The sequence below is a fragment of the Pipistrellus hanaki genome, assembly GCF_964339955.1.
Source record: "Pipistrellus hanaki genome assembly, chromosome: 10".
Classification (NCBI taxonomy): Eukaryota; Metazoa; Chordata; class Mammalia; order Chiroptera; family Vespertilionidae; genus Pipistrellus; species Pipistrellus hanaki.
The window spans coordinates 27,227,182-27,249,094 of NC_140512.1; the positions used below are offsets into that span (position 1 = coordinate 27,227,182).

At 40.4% G+C, this 21,913-nt stretch overlaps 1 protein-coding gene across 2 annotated transcripts in view; it reads left to right on the forward strand.

Moving 5' to 3' along the window:
- Positions 1–21,913, forward strand: part of CDK14 (cyclin dependent kinase 14) — a 487,128-nt gene that overhangs the window by 184,622 nt on the left and 280,593 nt on the right. For both annotated transcript variants that reach the window (XM_084897427.1, XM_084897428.1), the window contains one exon: positions 13,480–13,574. In XM_084897427.1, coding sequence (XP_084753553.1) covers positions 13,480–13,574 — 95 coding nt within the window. The remainder of the gene's footprint in view (positions 1–13,479; positions 13,575–21,913) is intronic.

Consider the following 21,913-nt stretch of genomic DNA (forward strand, 5'->3'; position numbering starts at 1 on the left):
CATTTTATAAGAAAAAATTGCATTACGTATATCTCTGAGCTTTAAAACGACATGTACTAAATGTTGAAGGTATTTAAATGATAGAAATTACATTATGTAAATCTGGTTAAACACTTTTTTTTTGGATGTGGATGTTTTCATTCCACTTTTTTTTTTTTTTTTTTTTTTTTTTTTTTTTTAAGATTTCCTTTTATTCTTCCTCTTTTAAAATCATCAAGCGAGCTGAAGGGATTAAGATGTACAAATTGCCAGTTATAAAAAACAGTCACAGGGATGTAAGTGCAGCATGGGGAATATAGTTAATAATATTATAATAACTATGTACGGTGTCAGATGGGTAGTAGACTTACTGGGGTGATCACTTCATAGATTCCGTACACGTATAATCACTATGTTGTATACATGAAATTAATATAATATTGTAGGCCAACATTAATTGAGAAATAAGTTATTTTAAAGATAAATAAATAAAAATAAAATAGAGTCATTAAGTGGAAACATTATTTTCTGGGGGAAATTTCCATCAGAAATTTAAGTTCCTTATTTAAATTTCTTTTGTAATCAATCCCCTTCCCTCCACCCCCATGCCAGTTGGTAATTTTAAACTTGGAGGAAATAAAATGTCCAATTTCAAATATACAATGTGCAGGCAAACAGAAATTGTTTATGCTAATTATCCTCTCTCTTCTGGTGCCATTGGTTTGAATACATTTCCAATAGGCCTTCTCTTACTGTAGTAAATTATATTATGTATATGACAAGTTATGGGCACCACTCGATGCTAGCCCTTTTTAGACATGTACATTTTCATTTCAGTTAATGTAATTCCTCTAGGAACTTTTCTGGGGGGGAAAAAAAAGTGAATTGCTTTTCCCTTGGCGATACTGCTGTGCCACTGAGCTGGGGTGGCCATGACCTGGGTCCTGTCCATTAACAGCTGTCCTGCCGAGACATCACTGGAATAGTATTATACATTTTGGGGTGACTTTTACATGAAAGGACTTCTTCCCTCCCCACAGCAATCCATTCTGTTTGTTCCTCCTGGGTGAATTTTCTAGAAGTTTAGCTCCTGTTTAACCCTCCTTTTTTTTGTATGCTAAAATAATTAAGCTCCATAAGAACTATTGCATTTTGTAATGGCTACACGCATCTTTTTGTTACACGAATGTGCTATATTTTATTTAACATGGACAGTGTAGATCATTTCAAAAATTTCACTGTTCATTAAAACACTGAAGAGAATGTTCTTATTAAGGTATCTTAGCTTATTTCTGCATCTGTCTGTAAGTCTCGAGGAGAAATGCTGAGTCAAGGGCAATGAGGGGGATATGAGGGCGATCTGGATGCTGCATTTGTCACCCCATTGTCCACCAGGGTTGATTGGGCTGATCTGGCTGGCGAGGTGGGTGTCCACCTCTTTCCTGAACCATCCATGTGTGTCCCTCCTGAAGCTGTGCACTTGGTCTAAGAGGATGACCTTCCTCCCTAGAGGAGAGGACTGGTCTTTGGGCAAGGGTATACCAATAGCTGCGTTCCCCTGCTAGAACCTCCAAACAGGCTCTCAAGGGCAATGAGGAATATTTTAATTTTTGAGCGATAACCCATTTCTCTTCCCATCTCAATAACATCTGGCCTCAAATAGTGTAGGAGTATATTTATTTCCTGCACCTTGTCATTGTTAGATATGTTTGGATGAATTTGCCCTGAGTTTTATGCTTTAGGCTTCCTCCCTGGTAGGTTCCCTCCTCCCCATTCAGTCCTGTTTGTGTGAGTGGTGGGGTCGGTCAGTGCATGAGCATTGTCTGAAGCATTTCACAGGTAAGGGCCTGGCATGATGGTTTGGGCCAGAGACTCACTGTCACTGCCATGAATAAATCCATTAAGTTTTCTAATTTCTAATTTCCAAGGATGCACATATCAGATGTTTAGTACCTACATGACATTTTCCCCTCTAAGTGTCTGAGAATGAATTACAGAAAAAGAGACTAGAGAGGGGAAGTGACATACCAAAATACATGACCGTTGACAGTCCCTCTGGGCCACAATAGATATTCTTAATCTGCCTTGGTTGGATTAAATGCCCCCCATGGTTGATTTAAATCTGTCAGTGAATCTCTATTCAAAATGATGTGGCGGGTGGAGGGAGCTGTTCTGGTAATCCTAGGGATTCCCATTCTGCCTGGTGGGCCTCATGGGGACTTTGAGATGAACAACTTGAAATGGCTACAATTTCATGTCTGCTTATATTATTGTGATCTTACTATAATAAATAAATACTCATTCTTTTGCTCCTGGTCCCTTCTTACTCTCTTAGTCTGTGGGATTCATAAAACCCACTTTGAATTAGTTGCTTCCAGTTTCCTCGTAATCATTAATTGAGCTTGTACAACCAAAGTGATGTTGGATTTTCACACATGGCACTCAAATATTAATTCAGAGAGCACAGACTTCGAGGTCAGGGGGGATGAGGAGGGCAGGAGTCCATAGCAGCAATGTCTTGTGTAAGGGGCTGATTGTGTAGCTCCAGACACACAACTCTTATCCATATCTGGCTTTCCTAGAAAAGCCAAAGTTGTGCATTTTGAGTGAAATCCTCCAATTTTTCAATACCTAATAGATTTCTAAACCATTGCACAGGCCACGCGCACCAGGCGGGGTTGGGTTTGACTCTGCGGTAAGCCCACGTGTGGCTGAGAGCACCTCCTTTTCTCGTTTATACTGCCTCGTTGTTTGTGAGCTTAGCTCATGCTTGGTAACCGGTTAGCATCTACTTTTAGTTTCTAACAGGGGCTTGCAGAAATAAATTGTAGTGTCAGATATTTTACTCTCTTGCCGTCACCTGGAATGTGAGTGGAAATAAAACAGTGCCTTTTTGGTGATAGCTTTAGTGTACAGCATCTCACCTACATACGGAAGGAGAGCTGCCAGTGATATCCTACAGGATGTTTCTTTGCTTCTTTTAAAAATGGAGCGAAATCTACTGCCTCCGTGTGTGTGTCAGCTAGTGCAGAAATGAGAGCGGATTTGTTTTGATCCACATATCAGGCTGAACGAGACACCGGGTGATGGGCTGAGCAGTCTGCCTCACAGCGCGATGCCGGGGGGCGTGCTGATTGCCGCACTTTGTGAACGATCACTTAGGGTTTTATTTTTCTCATTTGTGCCTGCATTATTCCACCTCCGCTTATTAGGCATCCTCTATAAAGTTGGCGGTGAATTGAGTGCAGTGAGCACAGCAGGAGTAAGAGCACATAATGAGTGCGCAGGGCATTCTGACAGGTGGAGACGGGTCCTCAGGTAATCAGAGCACAGGAAGACTCCTGGTGCTGGGGGCCCAGAGAAGTGCTCCCACCTTGAGCCCCGGGGGCCAGCAGGGGCTGCCAAAGGAAATGAGCGCTGAGTTAAGATCTGGAGGGATGGGGCTCAGAGGCAATGGGAGAGAAAAGAAGAGATGGCATCCCAGAGGCCTGAGGGGGCGTGATGAATTGGAGATCCGCAGGAAGCATCATGTCCGATGGCTGGAGCTCCGAGTAGGACAGCGAGTCCAGTCCGAGGAGCTGAGGGGAGACCTCCCTGAGGAGTCCTGTCGTGGAGGTCCTGGTAAATCCTGTTAAGCAGCCATTGAAGGGTTTGAGAAGAGAAGCGACTTGATCAGATAACGGCAGTGTTAGAAAACCAGTTTGAACAGTGAATTCTCCTTTAGCTTTCTGCTCTACTTATTGCTATCTTCCTAAGCCTCTTGAGTCCAGGCGGTAATGCTGCGAGGGAACAGTTGCACAGATAGATCTTATAGATCTGATGTCCTAGTCTTCTTAGCTTTGGGTTTTTCTTCCCCCAATGCCTGGGAAGATATGAAGATAAAGGCACACCGCGATCACAGCACACCACCAGGTAGAAAGACAAGAAAACAAAGCCACTGAGAGAAGCAGAGGATGCTTGTTTTGATGCTTGTTTTGAAACAGAACTGCTCTGTCACTAGGACCTGTGGCCAACTTTCTGTGTATTTTACTCGCCCACTTGTCAGGTGAAGGTTTGGACCAGATACTCTTGAAGGTGATGCTCAGGTTTACAATTCTGTGAAGATGGTTTCAGTAGTGCGTGGTGAGTCAGCCACCCTGTGTGTAAGTCAAATCACAGATGTCGTCAGTGCATTAAGCTTTTCGGCGCGCGCGTGTGTGTGTGTGTGTGTGTGTGTGTGTGTGTGTGTGTGTGTGTGTGAGAGAATGTTATTAGAAGATGGAATGCTGTTAGAAGAGGAAATGTGGGCCAGTAGGAGGTAGAATACATTTGAGAAAACAGTGCTAATGCTGATGGGCAGTTTTCAGGAGCTGCCTTCCTGAATGGAAAGGCAGGCCGTCTGAGCAGGAGCTGCTGTCAGTGCCAGTCACAAGCGCAGGGACAGAGACACTAAGAAAAGCCCCTCCATTGTCACAACATGTTAGGCTGCACATACCAGGAGGCAGACAGTTTCCTAGCTACATGAATGTGCTATCATTTATCCCTTCATCCAGTTCCCCTGGTTGGCAGGAGTGGAGATAAAGGTGCAGCATTTCTGGAAAATTTGAGACCATATTAGAGAAGCCTATTTTTCTTCCCCTTTGTTATTTTATTCAATGGCTGCTTTTTTGGTGTGTGTTTTCACTACCACAGCAATCTGAAGTTATTTTGCTCATTTAGAAACATAAAATCTATACTGTGCAACTTACTGCATATTTCACTCATATAGTTACCATGGCAGATAGCTGTTTCATCTTAAGCATTTCTATAATACATTTCATGAAATCTAGTTCTGCTAAGGTAGCACCAGTTTCTGACAACTAGATAATGATTTTATAAAGATAATAAGTCTTTTTAAAAATTATTATTTTAGAGAGAGAGAGGAAGGGAGAGAGAAACATTGATTTGCTGTTCCACTTATTTATGCATTCATTGTTTCTTTTATGTGCCCTAACCAGGGCTTGAACGCTCAACCTTGGAGTTTTGGGATGATGCTTTATCGAATTGAGCTACCTGGCCAGGGCCAAAAAAGATAATATGAGATATTAATAAATCATTTAAAATTATTCTTATTATTTTTGTACCGAAGTGGCTTCTCTAGTGTAGAAGAGATTTAGCAAGGTTAGGAGGAATCTTTCCCCAAACTTGTTAAATAACATTTAAAAAATAATTTCTGTTGATTTTTTTTTTAGAGAGAGAGGAAGGGAGAAGGGAAAGAGAAAGAAACATTGACCAACCGGCAAACTGCTAGTGCACACCATGAAGTCCAACCCACTGGCCAGGGCATGTTAAATGCCATTTTGTCCCGTTTTATTTTTTTATCACCAGAGGCTTCTGAATACTGAACACTTGAGATTTCACTCTGCCCTTTACACAGGTATATTTGTGTTTCTTGCTTGCTTTGGTGTATTCCCAAGAATAGAGAAGTCTCCTTTATACGCTGCAGCAGCTGGAAGGATGGGAAGCTGAGAGAATTGAGAGCCGTCAGTCAGACACAGGGCCTGCCAGCATATGGTGGGAAGGCTGTTCCGGACCGGATCCCGGATTGCTTGTCTGAGATTCAATATCTTGCAAAACTTCTGATGGCTTCAGTGGGACTGGAATGGGCCAGGCATTGTGCCGTGAGCAGCTGAGTGTCACCTGAGTGGGTGCTGCTGGTGGGAGCGAAATGGGACTCAGTGTATTTGTGACCAGCCGCACAGCTCACTCGGAGCTGACATGAACTTGGGTTCCCACCAGGGTCCCTGCTGATTAGAGGCAGCATAAAGGATTTCAAGGCGGCTGAGTTTCATCATCGGGTTGTAGGGTGAAGATGACGTGGCTGCTTGAAGGTTAACTGATGCTGTGAGAAGCACAGTGCTCTGTGACAATGCACTTCCCATTGAAAGTGGGAAAATAATAAGAATAACTTTATACTGCAAATTGTCATTTTTATAGCCTTGACTCTATTGTTCAGTCAAATGAAGTAGTGGTGTGTTTGGGATTTCAATGCAGGGGATACTCAAGGGTAAGAATTACCCTATCAGCAGTGTATTCATTTTTTATACTTTTTCATTTCTCTTCTTTTTGTGCTCATAATCTGTTTACATTGTCTCCAGACCTTCTAATTGTATCTGTTTCTCAAAACTCAGGTTTTGATAAGGTACTTATTGCAGTCTTTTTATATAAAACCTTATTTCTTCTCAGATTTTAGAAATTGTGGGATTGAAGAGGCCAAAAGCTCATGACCTTATCAGCAGTTTATTCCTATTGACCAACTTTATGAGCTGACAATTCAGTTTTTTTTTTTTTTTTTTTTTTTAAATTGAACAGGGAAAAACCCACACACATCAAATACCATAACATTTTCAAAATAAAGATATTTCTCTGGCTTCTGGCTCAAAACTTTATATCTTTCAGTGGAATCTGTCTCAATGATTTTTTATTTTTTGTTTTTTTTGGTGTGTGTGTATGTGTGTGTGTGTGTGTGTGTGAGAGAGAGAGAGAGAGAGAGAGAGAGAGAGAGAGAGAGAGAGAGAGAGAGAGAGAAGGAGAGGGAGAGGGAGAGGGAGAGGGAGGGCGGGGGGAGAAAGATTGAGAGAGACTGGATAAATGAACTGATTGATTGACTTGCTGTTTCTATTGATTTGCTTGTGGAACACTGAGTAGATTGCAGTGGAACTAAATGCATAAATAGAGACACACACATGCATTCACCCACCCATCCATCTACCCCATAAACCTGCTTCCCATTCCTGTGATTTTAAAGTTTAGGATGCATAAGGATTGAATAGTGATTGGCATAGAATAGATGATACATAAGTATTTATTGGGCCGAAACCGGTTTGGCTCAGTGGATACAGCATTGGTCTGCGGACTGAAAGGTCCCAGGTTTGATTCCGGTCAAGGGCATGTACCTTGGTTGCGGGCATATCCCCAGTAGGGGATGTGCAAGAGGCAGCTGATCGATGACTCTCTCTCATTGATGTTTCTAAATCTCTATCTCTCTCCCTTCCTCTCTGTAAAAAATCAATAAAATATATTTTTAAAAAAGTATTTATTGGATGATTTTTTTGTTTTTTGTTTTTTTGTTTATACCTATCGATTTGGTAGGTTTGGAATCGGACCTGATTGAATGGGCATCGATATAAGGCACACTGGTTGACTTTGATGTCAGTGGATGAAGGAGCACACTTTGAGAAGCGCCTCGTTGTGGTTCTGTGGCTGTGGCTGTGGTGACATGAACAGCCTGTTTCCTGACAGAGGGTCGGGGTGGGGATAAAGTCCCCTGAGTCTGTAAATTTGCAAAGCCATCCTGCTTTCGGATGATTCTGACAATGCTCCACCACTTGGCTGGTATCGTATGTGCTATGCATTTAGGCACTAGGACTTGCGGCCATGGCCAAGAAAGTATTTTCTGACTTCCAACTTATCTCTATATTTATAAAATAATACAATAATGGTTACTAACATACTTTCATGTAAAAAAGAGGTTGATTTAAGTGTAGCCAGAGTGATAGCTATTATGATATAAATGTTTACTTTTCTTAACCAAAAGACATAAGGGGCTTGGTGCCAAACCACATACCTTTTTTCATTGCATACTCTGTAGTATTCTTAGGAACTGAACCTGTGTCCCATGTGTAACACAGTGTAAAATATTAGTTCAATTAAAGCAAACCACCTAATAGCTTCCGAACCTGGTTTTTATAGCCAGGCAAAAACAACCCTTTTATTACCATGTCTTCTATAGCCCTTAGCTCCTAAGTAGTCTCCTTTCTGACTAAAGACAGTACTTGGAGCATAACTATCACTGTCGCCAACATTTGTTTCTGCAGAGGTTACTAGCTAGGTGTTTACATTAGAAAAGCACCCCATGTGCATCATTCACATACTATCGGGTCTAGTAATAATTAATGTCGTTTTAAAACATTCGTTTAAAATCTTGCTTGGCGTTGACTTGTATTGACATAACCTTCAAACACGTGGTATCTACAGAACGTGTGAAGTGCAATTAACAAGTTTTGCTTGAAAAAGTTTGTGTTTGGTTTGGTTTTTGTTGCAAAACTAGGGCTAAGAAGATGGCGGATGAAGAGCATATTCGGCACTGCATGCTTTACAAGTTCCAATTAGGAAGAAAAGCAAGTGAGGTCTGTGGTGTTGGGAAACCTAGGAGGGGAATGAGCAGGAGGAATATGCAGTGGGGTCAAACACCTCAGCCAAGGAAGAAATAGGAGCAATAGACTTGTTGATGGCTATAAAACAACTTATGTATGTTATTTAGAAGGTACTCCCAACTGTTGTGTTATCTTTCCACATTTGGATGACATCTGGTGAACAAAAGACATGTCTCTACATCCTGAATGTGATTTGAGCTAAAGTAAGTTTCTATGGCATCACTTGTGTTTTCACCTTGTGTTTTGGGTTATCTCTGACCTCTTTTCCCCATAACAGAGTTGAGTCTTTGTAGCTATCTGTGTGGCAAGTATCAAAAGCAAAAAATGGTGTAAAAGATACAATTCCATTTTTTAGCCTCATTATTTCACCTTTTCACTTAGTAGTTTATGGTGGGTGTGTGTGTGCCTGTGGGTGTGTGCCTCAGCTTATTTATCACAAAGGGGAGTAGAACCAGCATTTCTCCTAGCATGCGGCCGAAGCAGGCAGCACACCGTGCAGTACCACCCACAGGTTACCCTGGAGCTGGGCATCCATTCTCAGGGTTTGCAAATGGCTGCATCTTTGTCTGTCTAGAGCCAAGCAGGTCTAGACCATCTATTCATCACAGATGCAGTTGAACAGCAAACTTGTCTTTTCTCTGCCTGTATTTTTTGTTGTTGTGATTAGTCCTTAAGATTTTCCCTATCAGAATATTTTACTGAAGACAAATATTCAGAATTCACTGGCAAGTAAGTTATATAGAAGTTGTCCTTGAAAGCAAGTAGTTCTTCATTCACTTGTACATATTTTTCCTGTCTTTTGTGGTTCTTTTATTCTTACAAGGAATTAGAAAGAAGATTAAATATACTTATTCAATAACCAACATCTTATAAATATGTTCATATCTTTTTACCCTACAATTTTCTTTTCGTAATTGATTATAGAGAAATCACTCAAAAGAAATGTTCTTTCAAAGCTCAATTATGTCCTTTGTGGTATTATTTATGGAGGTAGAGTTGTCTCATCTCTGTTTTTGTTGTTGTTGTTGCTGTTTTGTTAATCCTCACCTAAGGATACTTTTCCCATTACTTTTCAGAAAAAGTGGGAAGGAGGGAGGGAAGGGAAGAAAGAGAGAGGGACATTGATGTGAGAGAGACACATACATACATACATAGACCAGTTACCCCAGGTATGTGCCTTTGACTGGGAATGGAACTCAAGACCTTTTGGTGTGCAGGCCATTGAGCCACACTGGTAGGGTTCATTCATGTTTTTCATCACAGGAAAGGAAGCTTTGTATGGGGAAGGCATGGAATTTAAGAGGCAGAACCAGCTGCTCCTTGCCAATATTGTTAGCTGGTCTTCTCTCAGTTTTTGGAGGCATTGATATCAAAGGGAGTTGTGTTGAAAATGAGTGTCATCTCTCATCACACTGATATCTGGGGCTAGTACTGGTCTCTTTTTAAAAAAAAATATATTTTATTGATTTTGTACAGAGAGGAAGGGAGGGAGATAGAGAGTTAGAAACATCGATGAGAGAGAGTCATCGATCAGCTGCCTCTTGCACACCCCCTACTGAGGATATGCCTGCAACCAAGGCACATGCCCTTGACCGGAATCGAACCCAGGGCCTTTCAGTCCCCAAGCCGACGCTCTATCTACACCCGGTTTCGGTGTACTTAGTAAAAGGAAGATAGATCAAACTGGAGCAACACCTGCCAGATGGACAACGGGGTGGGGGTAGGGGGGTGAGGGCATATGTGGGGAGGGGTTTGGGATGGGATTGGGAGGATGAGGACAATTATGTGATACCATAATCAATAAAAAAAAAAAAAAAAAAAAAAAAGACCTGCCAGATGACAGCAGCCCCTTTTCTCATTCAAGGAATAGACTAAACCCTGCCTCACAGCTGGCAGGGTGGGATCAGCATATATATTTACTATTTCTAGTGTAAAGTGAATTTTACAGCCTTAGAGCTGTGTAGCTCTGAGCTTGAAGAAAAAGTCCATGTTTATTGTGGCTGTAACTCGCTGGAGGCATGTTCGGCTCCTTGGGTACTAATTTTTGTCTTCTAGAAACGTCAGGTAGCAGCCCCTCAGGTCTACCCCACTGAAAAAGAACACATCAAAAGGATGAGAAGAATATGTGAATGCGTTGTTTTTTTTCCACAGGCTAAAGGGAGAGTGAGCAAGGATGTGTTGTGTTTATTTGTGATCTTCCCTTCCTTAGTTGGATGTCAAATAATGGCCAAGACAACTATCTGAAATATTAAAGAAAGAATATATTTGTCTTTTCTTTAATGACATTGCTTTAAAAAAAAATAGCCATTGCAGAGTGAACCTGACAAAATGAAACACTGTGAATGTTTCTATTAACTAAAATTTTATTTTAATCATGATGAGATTGGAGTTTAATTGCAATTTATCCCTTCCCAACTGGAGTGGAAACTGGAGTTGCTTATTCTCCGAGTGGGAGGTGAAGGTGTCAATATGGCTGGTGGGTGGATATCTGAATTTTGCTACCAAATGAAGGGAGGGCTCCCTGTGCCTTATGTTCTGCGGGGACTTTGTCCGAGGCCCCGTTACCTTTAGGAGCAACAGTGTCTTCTCTGTTTTTGTATTGTTTTGGCATCACAACCCCAAACCTATTGTTAGAATTCTTACCCTCAACCCTGACTGCAAGTCTTTAACGTCCTGTGCAATTATAACTTTTCAACCCTCACCGGTGAACTGAATTTCACATGTTGCCATATGTCTACACAGAGTTTGTGAGGAAGCCAGGCGTGCTGACATTACGAATGCCAGTGCTACAGGATTTGTTTTGTATGTACACGATAAGAAAACATGTGGTGTATTTGTGGTATTATTGTGATTACATGGAAATTATTTTGACAGTGTTTGTCGTGAACAGGGAGACATCCTGGTGGTGCTAGGACCTGTAGGTGTTAATCACTGGGCTGACTTGGCAAGCCCTGGAGACAGCTCGGGTTCTGGTATCTGGCACCTAACTGGGCAGTGGCTGCCGCATTGGCAGCCTCCACGTCAGTCGGGTCTGCCACCCACCCTGATGGTGGTGGATATTCCAGACGTTTCCTGCCCCCCTGTGCCATTTTTCCTGCTATCAGCTTTGAAATGAGTGGCTCTGTTCTTTTCCAAATGTGAATTCATTATGTTAACCTCAAAAGAAAGAGGGCTTGCTTTCAAACACACACAGGCATCCGTACTTATAAAACTGATAGTGTGTTTTAAAAGTGTATTGAAAATGTATTTAGAAATCTGTAATCATTGAAATTTATCAGAATTACAGAGGGAGGCTTTGAATCTTATAGAAATGGTAAAAACTATCATATATAAAAAAAAGACATGATTTTTTTTTTTTTTTTTGTATTAGTCACTGTCAGGAGAAAATATTCCCCCCGAAATGGATGATGGCAGGAACTGAAACTGTAGGAGTAGCACAATGGGAAACGATGGGTCTGAAGACATTACTTTGAGAAATGAGGGTTTAGGTGTGCGTGCTAAGAGAAGAAAGTGGGGGGAGTAAATCAACCAATCAATATAAGTAAAAATTTTAAAATCCAAAGCAAAGGATCCTTGGGGGATGGGATTCTCAATGAAGCATAAGCATCAGTTCCATTTTGGAGCTATTGCTGATAAGGGCAGATCATCCGTTTATTTGACAGGTTGAGGGAGAACTTGAAAAATGAAATCGGACAAGATTACAAATGATATGTAATACATTTCTAAAACTTGCTTCACAAAGCCAAGCTCTTTTATACGACGTGAGAGTCCTTGGTCCTCAATGCATTTCACCTGCTTACGCGCCTGCACAGACTAGGTGTGAAGTAGGACACTGGCCATCGTTTTCAAATACCCTATTGTGGCCTGACATAGCACTCTCTGAGGATGAGCAGGCCTCAGAAGACTAGTGCAGGGGCAAGTGTCCTTGGTAAAATGCCAGCGAACATTTTACGTGTCCATTTTAAAAATGAGCAATGTGAAAGTTGGTCCCCAGATTATTATCTGAAATCTTGCTATTGAGTAAAGCAAGACTGATAGGCTAGTTTCAGGCTGATAGGCTAGTTGAATAAGTAAAAGAAGGAAGTTTATAAATTATTGGAATTAACAGTGCTAAAGTGTCATAAGTCTGTATAGTAGTTGTTTCTTCAGAGTTCATGTGCTGTAATTTATTTGTAATTTAAAAAATTATTTTCTCATTCATGCTAATCCTGTATAATAAAAGCCTAATATGCTAAGTGTCCCGTCATCTGGTCATCTGTTCAGCCAATCAAAGTATAATATGCTAATGATATACTAAGGCCACTCAACTGCTTGTTATGATGTGCACTGACCACCAGGTGGTAGTCGACCTGTCACCAATCACTATGATGTGCACTGACCACCAGGGGGCAGACACTCTGACCGGTAGGTTAGCTTGCTGCTGGGGTCCAGCTGATAGGGTCTGAGCGAGATGGGCTGGACATGGTCTCGAGCCCTCCTGTGGCCCATCCTTGGCTGGCCAACGTCCTGCGTCCCTCTCTGGCCCTGACTGTGTACTGGTAGGGTCCCCCCCGGCCTGGCCTGCACCCTCTCGCAATCCAGGAACCCTCGGGGGATGTTGGAGAGCCAGTTTCAGCCCGATCCTGCAGGCCAGGTGCACAAATTCATACACTAGTATTTTGATAAAAGGGCCAATTGACAAAGAAAACAGCTATATTAAATGTATATACAGTGAACAACAGAGCTGCAAAATATACAAAGCAAAAACTGATAGAATTTAAATGAGAAATTGACAAATTTCCAATTACACTTGCGGATGTTAGCGTTCCTCTCTTAGTCACTGCTAGAAACTGTCACCCAGCAGGATCCAGTTGGCATTTATAGAACTCTCCACCCAACATCAGCAAAATGTACAGGATTCATTAATAAATAATTAATCAATAAGAATATAAGCACAAACTCTGTGTTTCACATACAACTGTAAACCTACTCTTGTCTCACCGAGTACATTGCATACATTTGGCACATATACCAAACAAATTAAATCAGATCTGGCTGATAAAGTAAACCTTAAAAAATGTAAGGGAATTGAAATCATACCAAGTATGTTCTCAGATTGTATTGGAATCTAACTAGAGATTAATAACAAATAACTAGAGAGTGGGGGAGGAGAGGAAGAGGAAGAGCTTAAAAAACCTGGTTTCTCTGTCCTTGACTCTGAATTGTCACTGGCTTGGAAAATCGGAAAATAGGTACATTTCATCTGACAATGTCCCAAAATGATAATGAAAGATACAGTTGATTGTTACCCATGATCAATCATCTCTCTGTCCACTTTATTTCGCAGCCTCTCTGTTGAAAGGACTAAAGCATGCTAACATAGTGTTGCTTCATGACATCATCCACACCAAGGAGACGCTGACGCTTGTGTTTGAATATGTGGTGAGTAAAATAGGAATTCAGATTTTATAAATATGAATAAAAACTTATAGTGTTATCATAGCGTTTTATGTTTAGGTTGCTGAATTAAAACGAGTATTTTACCTGAGTACACAAGACTTGTAACTTTGCATCATTTTGGATGATATGTATCTTAAAGATAAATCCTTAAAAATGTTAATTTGAATTTTCATCATATATGTTATCTATTTCTAACCTTTTGTTACTAGTATACACTGTAACTTTTAGGTTTATTAAATAGGATTATACTAGCATGATGCTGATCATTCCATCAAAGGAAGTTCACAGACAATTAAAATTGTAGAGTTTTTATTTGACAGGGAGGGCAGGATTTTTAACTTAGTTTTTCAAAAGCATCCTTATTAGGTTTTTTTTTGTGTGTTTTTTTTTTATTGTGGAGAAAAGCCCAATACTTACAATTTAGACTTCATAGTTTCCCCCCTCACTTGGTATTTAGGCTATTAATTAAAACTTCCCATTTGCATAACACAATGTAACAATCTTATTGTGTTGAGAGTATAACTGCTAGAAGGCTTGGACCTGAACTCATAATTAATCTTTCTCCATTTCTCTTAGAAAAACATATGGTATTTGTGTAGCTCCACTTCAGCATTGAACTGTGGAATCATGAAATGTAACCATGATAATTAGCATCTCAATTTTCACAGATGGATCTGAGAACATGTAATTTATAAGATACAAATGACATCAGTGGAGGCTTTTATTGAGAAGAATAGCTGTTGGTATTGTGAATGTATTAAGATCCCACTTGTAATTACCATACGACTTTAAAAAAATGGAAATAGTTTTCATTTTTCCTTAAGTATATATAATAGAACGAATATTTGCAACATTTTTATCTTGCTGGTGTCTGGCTGTGTCTATTTGTCATTTGAAAATTGTCTTATGAAGAAGCCATTTATCTTGTCTATTTACATATAAATGATAGATACATTTGAATAATATGGTAATGTGGCAACAAGGACAGCTAGAGCTGAGCAGTTGAATATATTACATGCTACCAAAAATGGATAGTGATTCATACATTAATGCAAATATAATTTCCTTTGTTTTATCGATGATGTTGGAATCAATAATACATTCAGCTGATGTAGAACTGGAATGTAGAATTTTTTGTTTCATATTTTCCAGTATGTCTAGTTCCAACATTTCAATTAAATCTAGGTTTTTTTCCCCCTTAGTATATGACTAACTTATGTTTTGTAGAAAAGATACCTCAAAAGTATACTTGCCCCCTTTCCCCAAACTGGATAATTTAAAGGAAGAAAAGTAGTTTGACCCCTAAAATCAGTAACAGTGACAGAGAAACTAACAAAATAATGTGAAAATATGTCCCCCAAAATCATAAAGGAAAATTAAATACATCTGTGAAGCTAAAAATGTACATTTGTGAAGCTAAAAATGTACATAACTGATCCGATGTAATTTCCTGATTTTCTGTGGAAGTTGTCACACAAAAGCAAAGAAATTCACTGTCTTGCGGTATTTGCTAACCGATTAAGACTGACTTTTAAACACTCATTCTTTTTTTGTGTGTGAGTGAAATTTTCTATGGTTCCAATTCTTGTGGCTACATTCCAGGGCCTCTTAAATCAACCACATAATAGCGTGCACATATGCAGTGCTCCACGGGCAAACTTCCATTCCTGACCTCTCTGTGGGAGGGAAGACCTAGAGGGACCTGTTCTCTCTCAGAGAATGAGGCCAGCTCCTGCCATTCATGGTCTGCCTCTTCAGTTCTCCACTCTGCTTTATTCCCTCACCTTCCCATGTGTCTAGGCCTTTCCCCTTTCCATCTTTCTTTGTCTTTTTTATTCATCTGTCCTTTTGCTCTCTCTGGTGAAGCACTTTTTGCTGCTACAACTATAGTTTATTTCTTTGGTGTTTATTTATTTTCAAATACCATGTTTCAATGAATGTCTGCAATATTGGTAAGAACCTTGTAACCTATATAGCACACCCTAAAATCAGTATCAAACATTTTAATCTACAATTTCCTGAACTTAATGATGATATTACCACATTACTTTGTTAACATCAAAGTAATCTTATAAAAAATGTTGATTTTGTAGTTTTGTTTCATACATAGTACCTTTTCATGAGGGAGGGGAGCGAGTAAGTCAAACACAGTTGTTTTCCCTACTTAAACAGAAAGTTAAGTATTTTAGTTTTCTGTAAAAAAAAAATAAATAAATAAAAAATCAACACATCATGCCCATTAAAATCCTAGGTATAAAGAGAAAGTAAAATATTTAAGATTCATTAGACATTATTGTATTTTTTTTTTTTGAGTTAGAATTAAGTGTTCAGGCGTTTTTTTGAGGTACCTATGTAAGTTGAGTTCCACAAAGTGAAAGATTATTATTTATGATTGTTGATACATCGTGTAATGAATTCCTTTTCTTTGCCTAGCTGCCTTCTGTTATCCCTACTGATGACGTATTATTCCTTCTGAGGGCCAGAATAATGAAATAAGTGACGAAAAGTTTCTGATGGTAAAGAATACTTGAGGAAATGACTTGGAAGGTCATTACTAAAGTGATTTAGTGGATGGCAGGCCATGGTTAATATTTCTTAAGTGCTGTGAAGAGCTCCTACAACATCTGAAAAACAGGTTCTGGTCCATTTCCAAGGCGTGTAGATAGAGTGGCCTGCACGCTGAACGTTGGAAACACCCTGGGGAATGTGCTACCCAGACTGCTCATGCCTCACTCTTGCGATATGTGACCCCATCATGTGTGCTGTGTGGACACTACCTTCCTCCAGTTGGTAAATGCGAAGGAGCACCACCAGCCGAGGTGTGGTTCACTGAGCTTCAAACAGAATCTGGTTTCATAATGGTCTACGATATTGTTGTAGCTGTCTTTTTTCTGTTTGAGGCCCAGGAAAAGAAATACAGAAAGAAGCGAAAAGTGCTAACCCAGTTGTTTTCCCTTCTTAAACAGAAACTTAAGCATTTAAGTTTTGTGTTTTTTTTTGCTGGAGACAAATAAGTGCCACATTACCCTATTTATCACCATGCTGAGAAATCCAAAACAGATTCCATAAGTGGAATTGAGAATACTCATAGTAAACATGGCTATGTAAATATATGTTACTGGTAGCTGAAGTGAATAGCTATTCTGTTCTATTTTAAATGAATGAGAGCAAAGCATGTGTAGCAGCACTTTTCATTACACACTTAATAAGTAAGTATCAGAAGAAAAGCAACAAGCTTACCGCTAATCATGATACTCATTGGAACAATCATTTTTATTTCTTCCACTGTGCTGTACCAGTAAACTCATGAAAATATTCCAAACTAATGTGTGACATTATGTCAAACAAAAATCTGTATTCCACATGAAACAAAACTGCCGCTAAAAATCAACATACAGTGATTTATGTATTACCAAAAACCATCTAATTTATTTTTATATTGCTGTACAGTCTACAAAGCACATTCTCATAAATGTTATTCCATTAGATTTCTTTTTAGTCCTTTGAAGGATGGAAGGCATGTGATATTTGTTATCCAGTGTGACACTGATGAGGAAAAACAATGCTCAGAGAGAATTCGAAACAGATTTACTAAAATCACTCTGATAAGTTAAGGGTAAAGGGAAGACTTTAGGCCATAATGCTTGTCGGTGCATCTCAACCTCAGGCTGCGGGGTTAACCAGCGGCATAGTTTGATGTGACATAGTTTGGTCTGAGGACGTGAGATGTTGGGATATGCAACTTTCCCCCGGAATATTCTATTCTGTCTTGTCACCCTGTCCCACGATCTACCTAATTGTTTGGCTTCTCAGCCTCATACATCTTGATTTCTGTATCTATGAAGAATGCTTTCATTTGCATGATTTTATGACACATCTGTTCTGGAAAACTGTAGCTCTCCCTCAGCATTCTGGTTCCCAGATTAACCTATCCTGGCGCAATTGAACATTTTTCTGCCTTTCTATGAGGGGGAAAAAAAAAGCCTATATGCACATGTCTATGAATATACAAACGCTAAGTGGGGTGATTATGGAAGGCTCGCTGAAAAAGGGAGAGGTATTCGGGTGAAAGTCTGATGGAGGTGAAGGAGGAAGACATATATTCTGGGCAAGAGGCTGCCACTCAGGGTTGTGAGGGGAGCAGCAGGGACCCCGGGGCTGGAATGGAGCCAGCCAGGGTGAGACACTATCCAAAATGCACTGGGCTCTGGATTGTGTCAGGCCTTGTGAGGTTGTGTTTTAATGAATTTTGCTTTAACTCAAAAATGACATGGAAAGCCACCAAAGGTGCTGGGCAGAGAAATGGTCTGACCCGACTTATATTTTAATTGGATCTCTCCGGCTGCTTTCTTCAGACTAGACTGCAGGTGGGCAAGCTCTGAAACAGGGAGACCAGTCAAGTGGCTGCTGCTAATACCTGAGCATGAGGTGCGGTCAGCAGTGGAGGTGATGAAAAGTGGTTGTTCCCGGATATATTGTCAAGGTTTAGCTGGTAGCATTAGGTGCAGGATTTGAGAGATGAAGTGGAGACCAGAGGGATGCCCAGGCTTTTGGCTTGAGGCGCTGCAGTCGTGGAGCTGCTATCAGGAGAGGTGGGGCAGACCTCGGGAGGAACAGCATGGGCACCATGCCACTCAGTTTGAAATGTGCTGAGTTTGAGATGCCTGTTCCCTGTGCACGTGGAGATGTCACTGGCAGTTGGAAACATGAGTTTTGAATGTAGCAGAGAGATCCCAGATAGAGATTTGGAAGTTGTCCAGATTATAGATACTATTTAATAAGGAGTCTTGATGAGATCACCAAGTATGATAACTATTATATTGGTGGCTCTCCATGAACCAAGCCTTAGGATACTCACACTCTTGTGTCTTCCCTGCCCCTTAATCTGGGTTGGGCTTGTGACTTGCTTTCAACAGTGAGACAACACGGTGGAAGTGACACTCTGCAGTTGTGGTCCTGACCGCTTCTGTGTTACACTCTTGAGCATCCTGACTGACTTTGTTAGATTCCAATTGTCCTGATGGAGAGACCTTCTAGAGAGGGAGGGGCCCTAGGCTACGTGGAGGAGAACAGAGAACCCAGAAGACACTGTGAAGTCAGGCCCTAGATGTAGGACCCCAGGCAGGCTAGCTAAGTGCCAGACACCTGATTGAACAGGCTGTCTGGAGTTGGGATTAGAGAGGGAGCATTCTTTGCCTTTTCTGAATTTCAACCCAAGAATCATGAGAAATAATAATAATGGTTGATTTAAAAATATATATGTTTTTATTGATTTTAGAAAAGAGGAGAATGGAGAGGGATAGAATCATCAATCGGCTGCTTCCTACATGCCCCCTGAAACTGGGAATTGAACTAGTAACCTCTTGGTTCATGTGTCGAGGCTCAACCACTGAGCCAAACTAACATGTGACAGTGGTGATTGTTTTAAGCCACTGAGTTTTGGGTTGTTTTTTTTTATGCAGGAGTTAGTAACTAAAGCACCACATGAGTGAATGAATTCAGAAAATGGACTGAACACTGGGGCACTTCAACATTAAGAGTCAAAGGGATGAGGAAAAACCAACTAAGGAAACCTAAAAGGAAACACCAGCAAGAAAGATTACTCATGAACTCAGATGAAACCAGAGGGACTTGGGTTTCACAAGAACAGGGGCGCTGCTCCAGTGCCCAGCAGAGTGTCTGGCATATAATATGTGGCTCGCAGGTACCTTTTGTATGAATGAATGAGTGACATTTGAAACAGGAAGAGCAAGAGACTAATAGTTTTACTACTTAAAGCAAACAACCTGTGAAAACAGAACTACTTAATATTTTAAAACTTATGTTTATTTTCCTACTTATCTATATTCCATCTTTAGTTTCTATGTATAGTCTTTATTATTTTTTTTCTTTCAAAACAAATATTCTTCCAACCAGAGGGTTTAGAACAAATACGAGTTCATGGCAGTAGAGAAGGCCTTAAACATTGCCACCTTGTCCTGGCTGGCTTGGCTCAGTGGCTAGAGTGTTGGCCTGCGGACTGAAGGGTCCCGAGTTCAGTTCTGGCCCAGGGCACATGCTCAGGTTATGGGCTCAATCCTCAGTTGAAGATGTGCAGGAGGCAGCTGACCAATGATTCTCATTATTGATGTTTTTCTCTCTCTCTCTCCATCTCCTTTTCTCTCTGAAATTAATAACAACATAGAAAAAAAATCCCCACATTGCCACCTAGTTAAGTCAAAGAAATTAAAGCGTCTGACCATTCTGAATAAATGTACCAGTGAGACTTCTCTATTGCACGCAAAAGACATTCTCTTTGAATTAATCAGAAATGTTTATTGAGAGGATAGCGTGTGGCTGACAGACCTGCTGGGAAGACTTTAAAAATGGACAGGAATAGAGTGAGGCGTGAGAGCCAGAATCATGCTGTGGGACTGTGCACTGTTCACCTGCTGCCCTCAGGAGTGAGAGCTCAGACAGTGTCTCTCACTTCACTGGCCTGGCTGCCCTTGATGTCAAAATGGCATCTACCTTCTCCCTGCGTCTTTGGGTTGCTAGCTCCTAATGCTAAGTGAGCTTGGCGGTGTGTTGACTGCAGGCCTCCGAGAATGTCTGACCTTTTGGCTTTTGTAGGTATTTCTTGCCTTCCAGCCAAACTCATAAAGCTGGGGATTTTCTTAGAGTGGGGATACAGGATGCACTTCCCTCAGGTTTCTGCTCTTCCCAGCCCTCTTTCCCCCCAAAGAACACCTCATAAACATCCATAAGAATAAGTCCATTATGAGGTCCCAGGTAAAGTACATTTAGAATGTGGACGGAATTGTGGATTGTGGATTCATAGAGCCACCATTTATAATCTTTGAGAAATCATCAAGAATGAAGGTGAGCAAAAATGCTGATTTTTAAAGAGTGGCAGGGAACAAACCTCTGAATCTGTAGACATAGACGCTTACTACAGAACATTAGTGAAATTCAGAAATAGATTTTCAGATATTAAAGTCTAATAATCTTTCCCTTCTAGTAAAAAAAAAAAAAAAAAAACCAGTGGTATTTCCTGATTTCAACAAAGCTTATGAGACCCATATAAATAGAATACAATTGAATTCACTTGTTCCAAGATTATTATTCTTTTAGTTTATTGCTGGCTGAACAATTCCCCCCAAAGCCTATTGATTAATGAATTGACATTGGGGTGGATAAAAGTCTATTAGGGTATGCCAGAGAGCATTGTCTTTGACCTTGTCCTGTTTGATATTATCATTAATAACTCAGATAAAGACATGGTGATGATGTGCTTGACCTATTTGTGTGTTATAGCTGGGAGCCATAATTAATATTTGGAGTGATGGAATCAGGGGTCAAAAAAGAATCTGATGAAATGATGAGCTGGACCTACAAGGTGAATTGCTGTGGGGCTAAGTGAACTGGTCTTCTTGGTTAAAAAAAAAAAAAAGAAAAAGGCAGCCCAACCTAACACAGGAAAACAGGGTGGAGGAAAATTAACTTAAAAACGAGTCATTTGTAAAAAACTAGTAATTTCTTTGGCTCCAGGAACACCAGCAAACAGGAGTGAGCACCGAGGAGCACCAATACGATGGCAAGAGGCCTGTGAACAGTGTACAGCTGCCATTTTCACAACAGCCATTCTGTGTGAATGAATCAAAATTATACGTATTATTTTTTATCAGATTGGCAACCTATGTATTTTTTTGGTGTGCTGCAGAATTTCAGTAATATGCGCTAAGAGATGAAAAAGCTTGATAATCGCTGCTGTATAACATGAAACCATTAAAGGGGCCAGGAGGCTTATTCCGATGAATTAAAGGCACACTGGAGAGCAGAGAAAAGGTAACATGTCTATACCGGACAGAATAAGAAACCCAGTGTGAGCTGTACCTTGAATTCAGTGCCTTGAAGAGCAATGAGCACCTTGTTACTGAAAGTAGAGGATACATGGATCCAAGTCAGAAATCCCGGAGGGAAGGTTTCTAACCTGGACTCTGTGCAGGGGGTTGAAACATGTAATTTAGCGATGCTATTTCAGCCAGTCCCAAGTGAAACCAGGAAATAGGTCTAAGTTCCCTCCATTGTGCAGGTGAGGAAATTCCGGCAAAGAGGCCAAATACAGTTTATGCAACTCTGGACCCATGTGGGTTTGGACTTTGTGGGTCCACCTATACGCAGATTTTTTTCAATAAATACTACAGTACTGTAAATGTATTTTCTCTTCCTTAAACTTTTTAAAAAGCATAGTTTTTTTTTATTTTTAGAGAGAGAGGAATATAGAGAAACATGGATGTGAGAGCACTCATTGATCACCTGCCTTCTTCACACCCCCCACT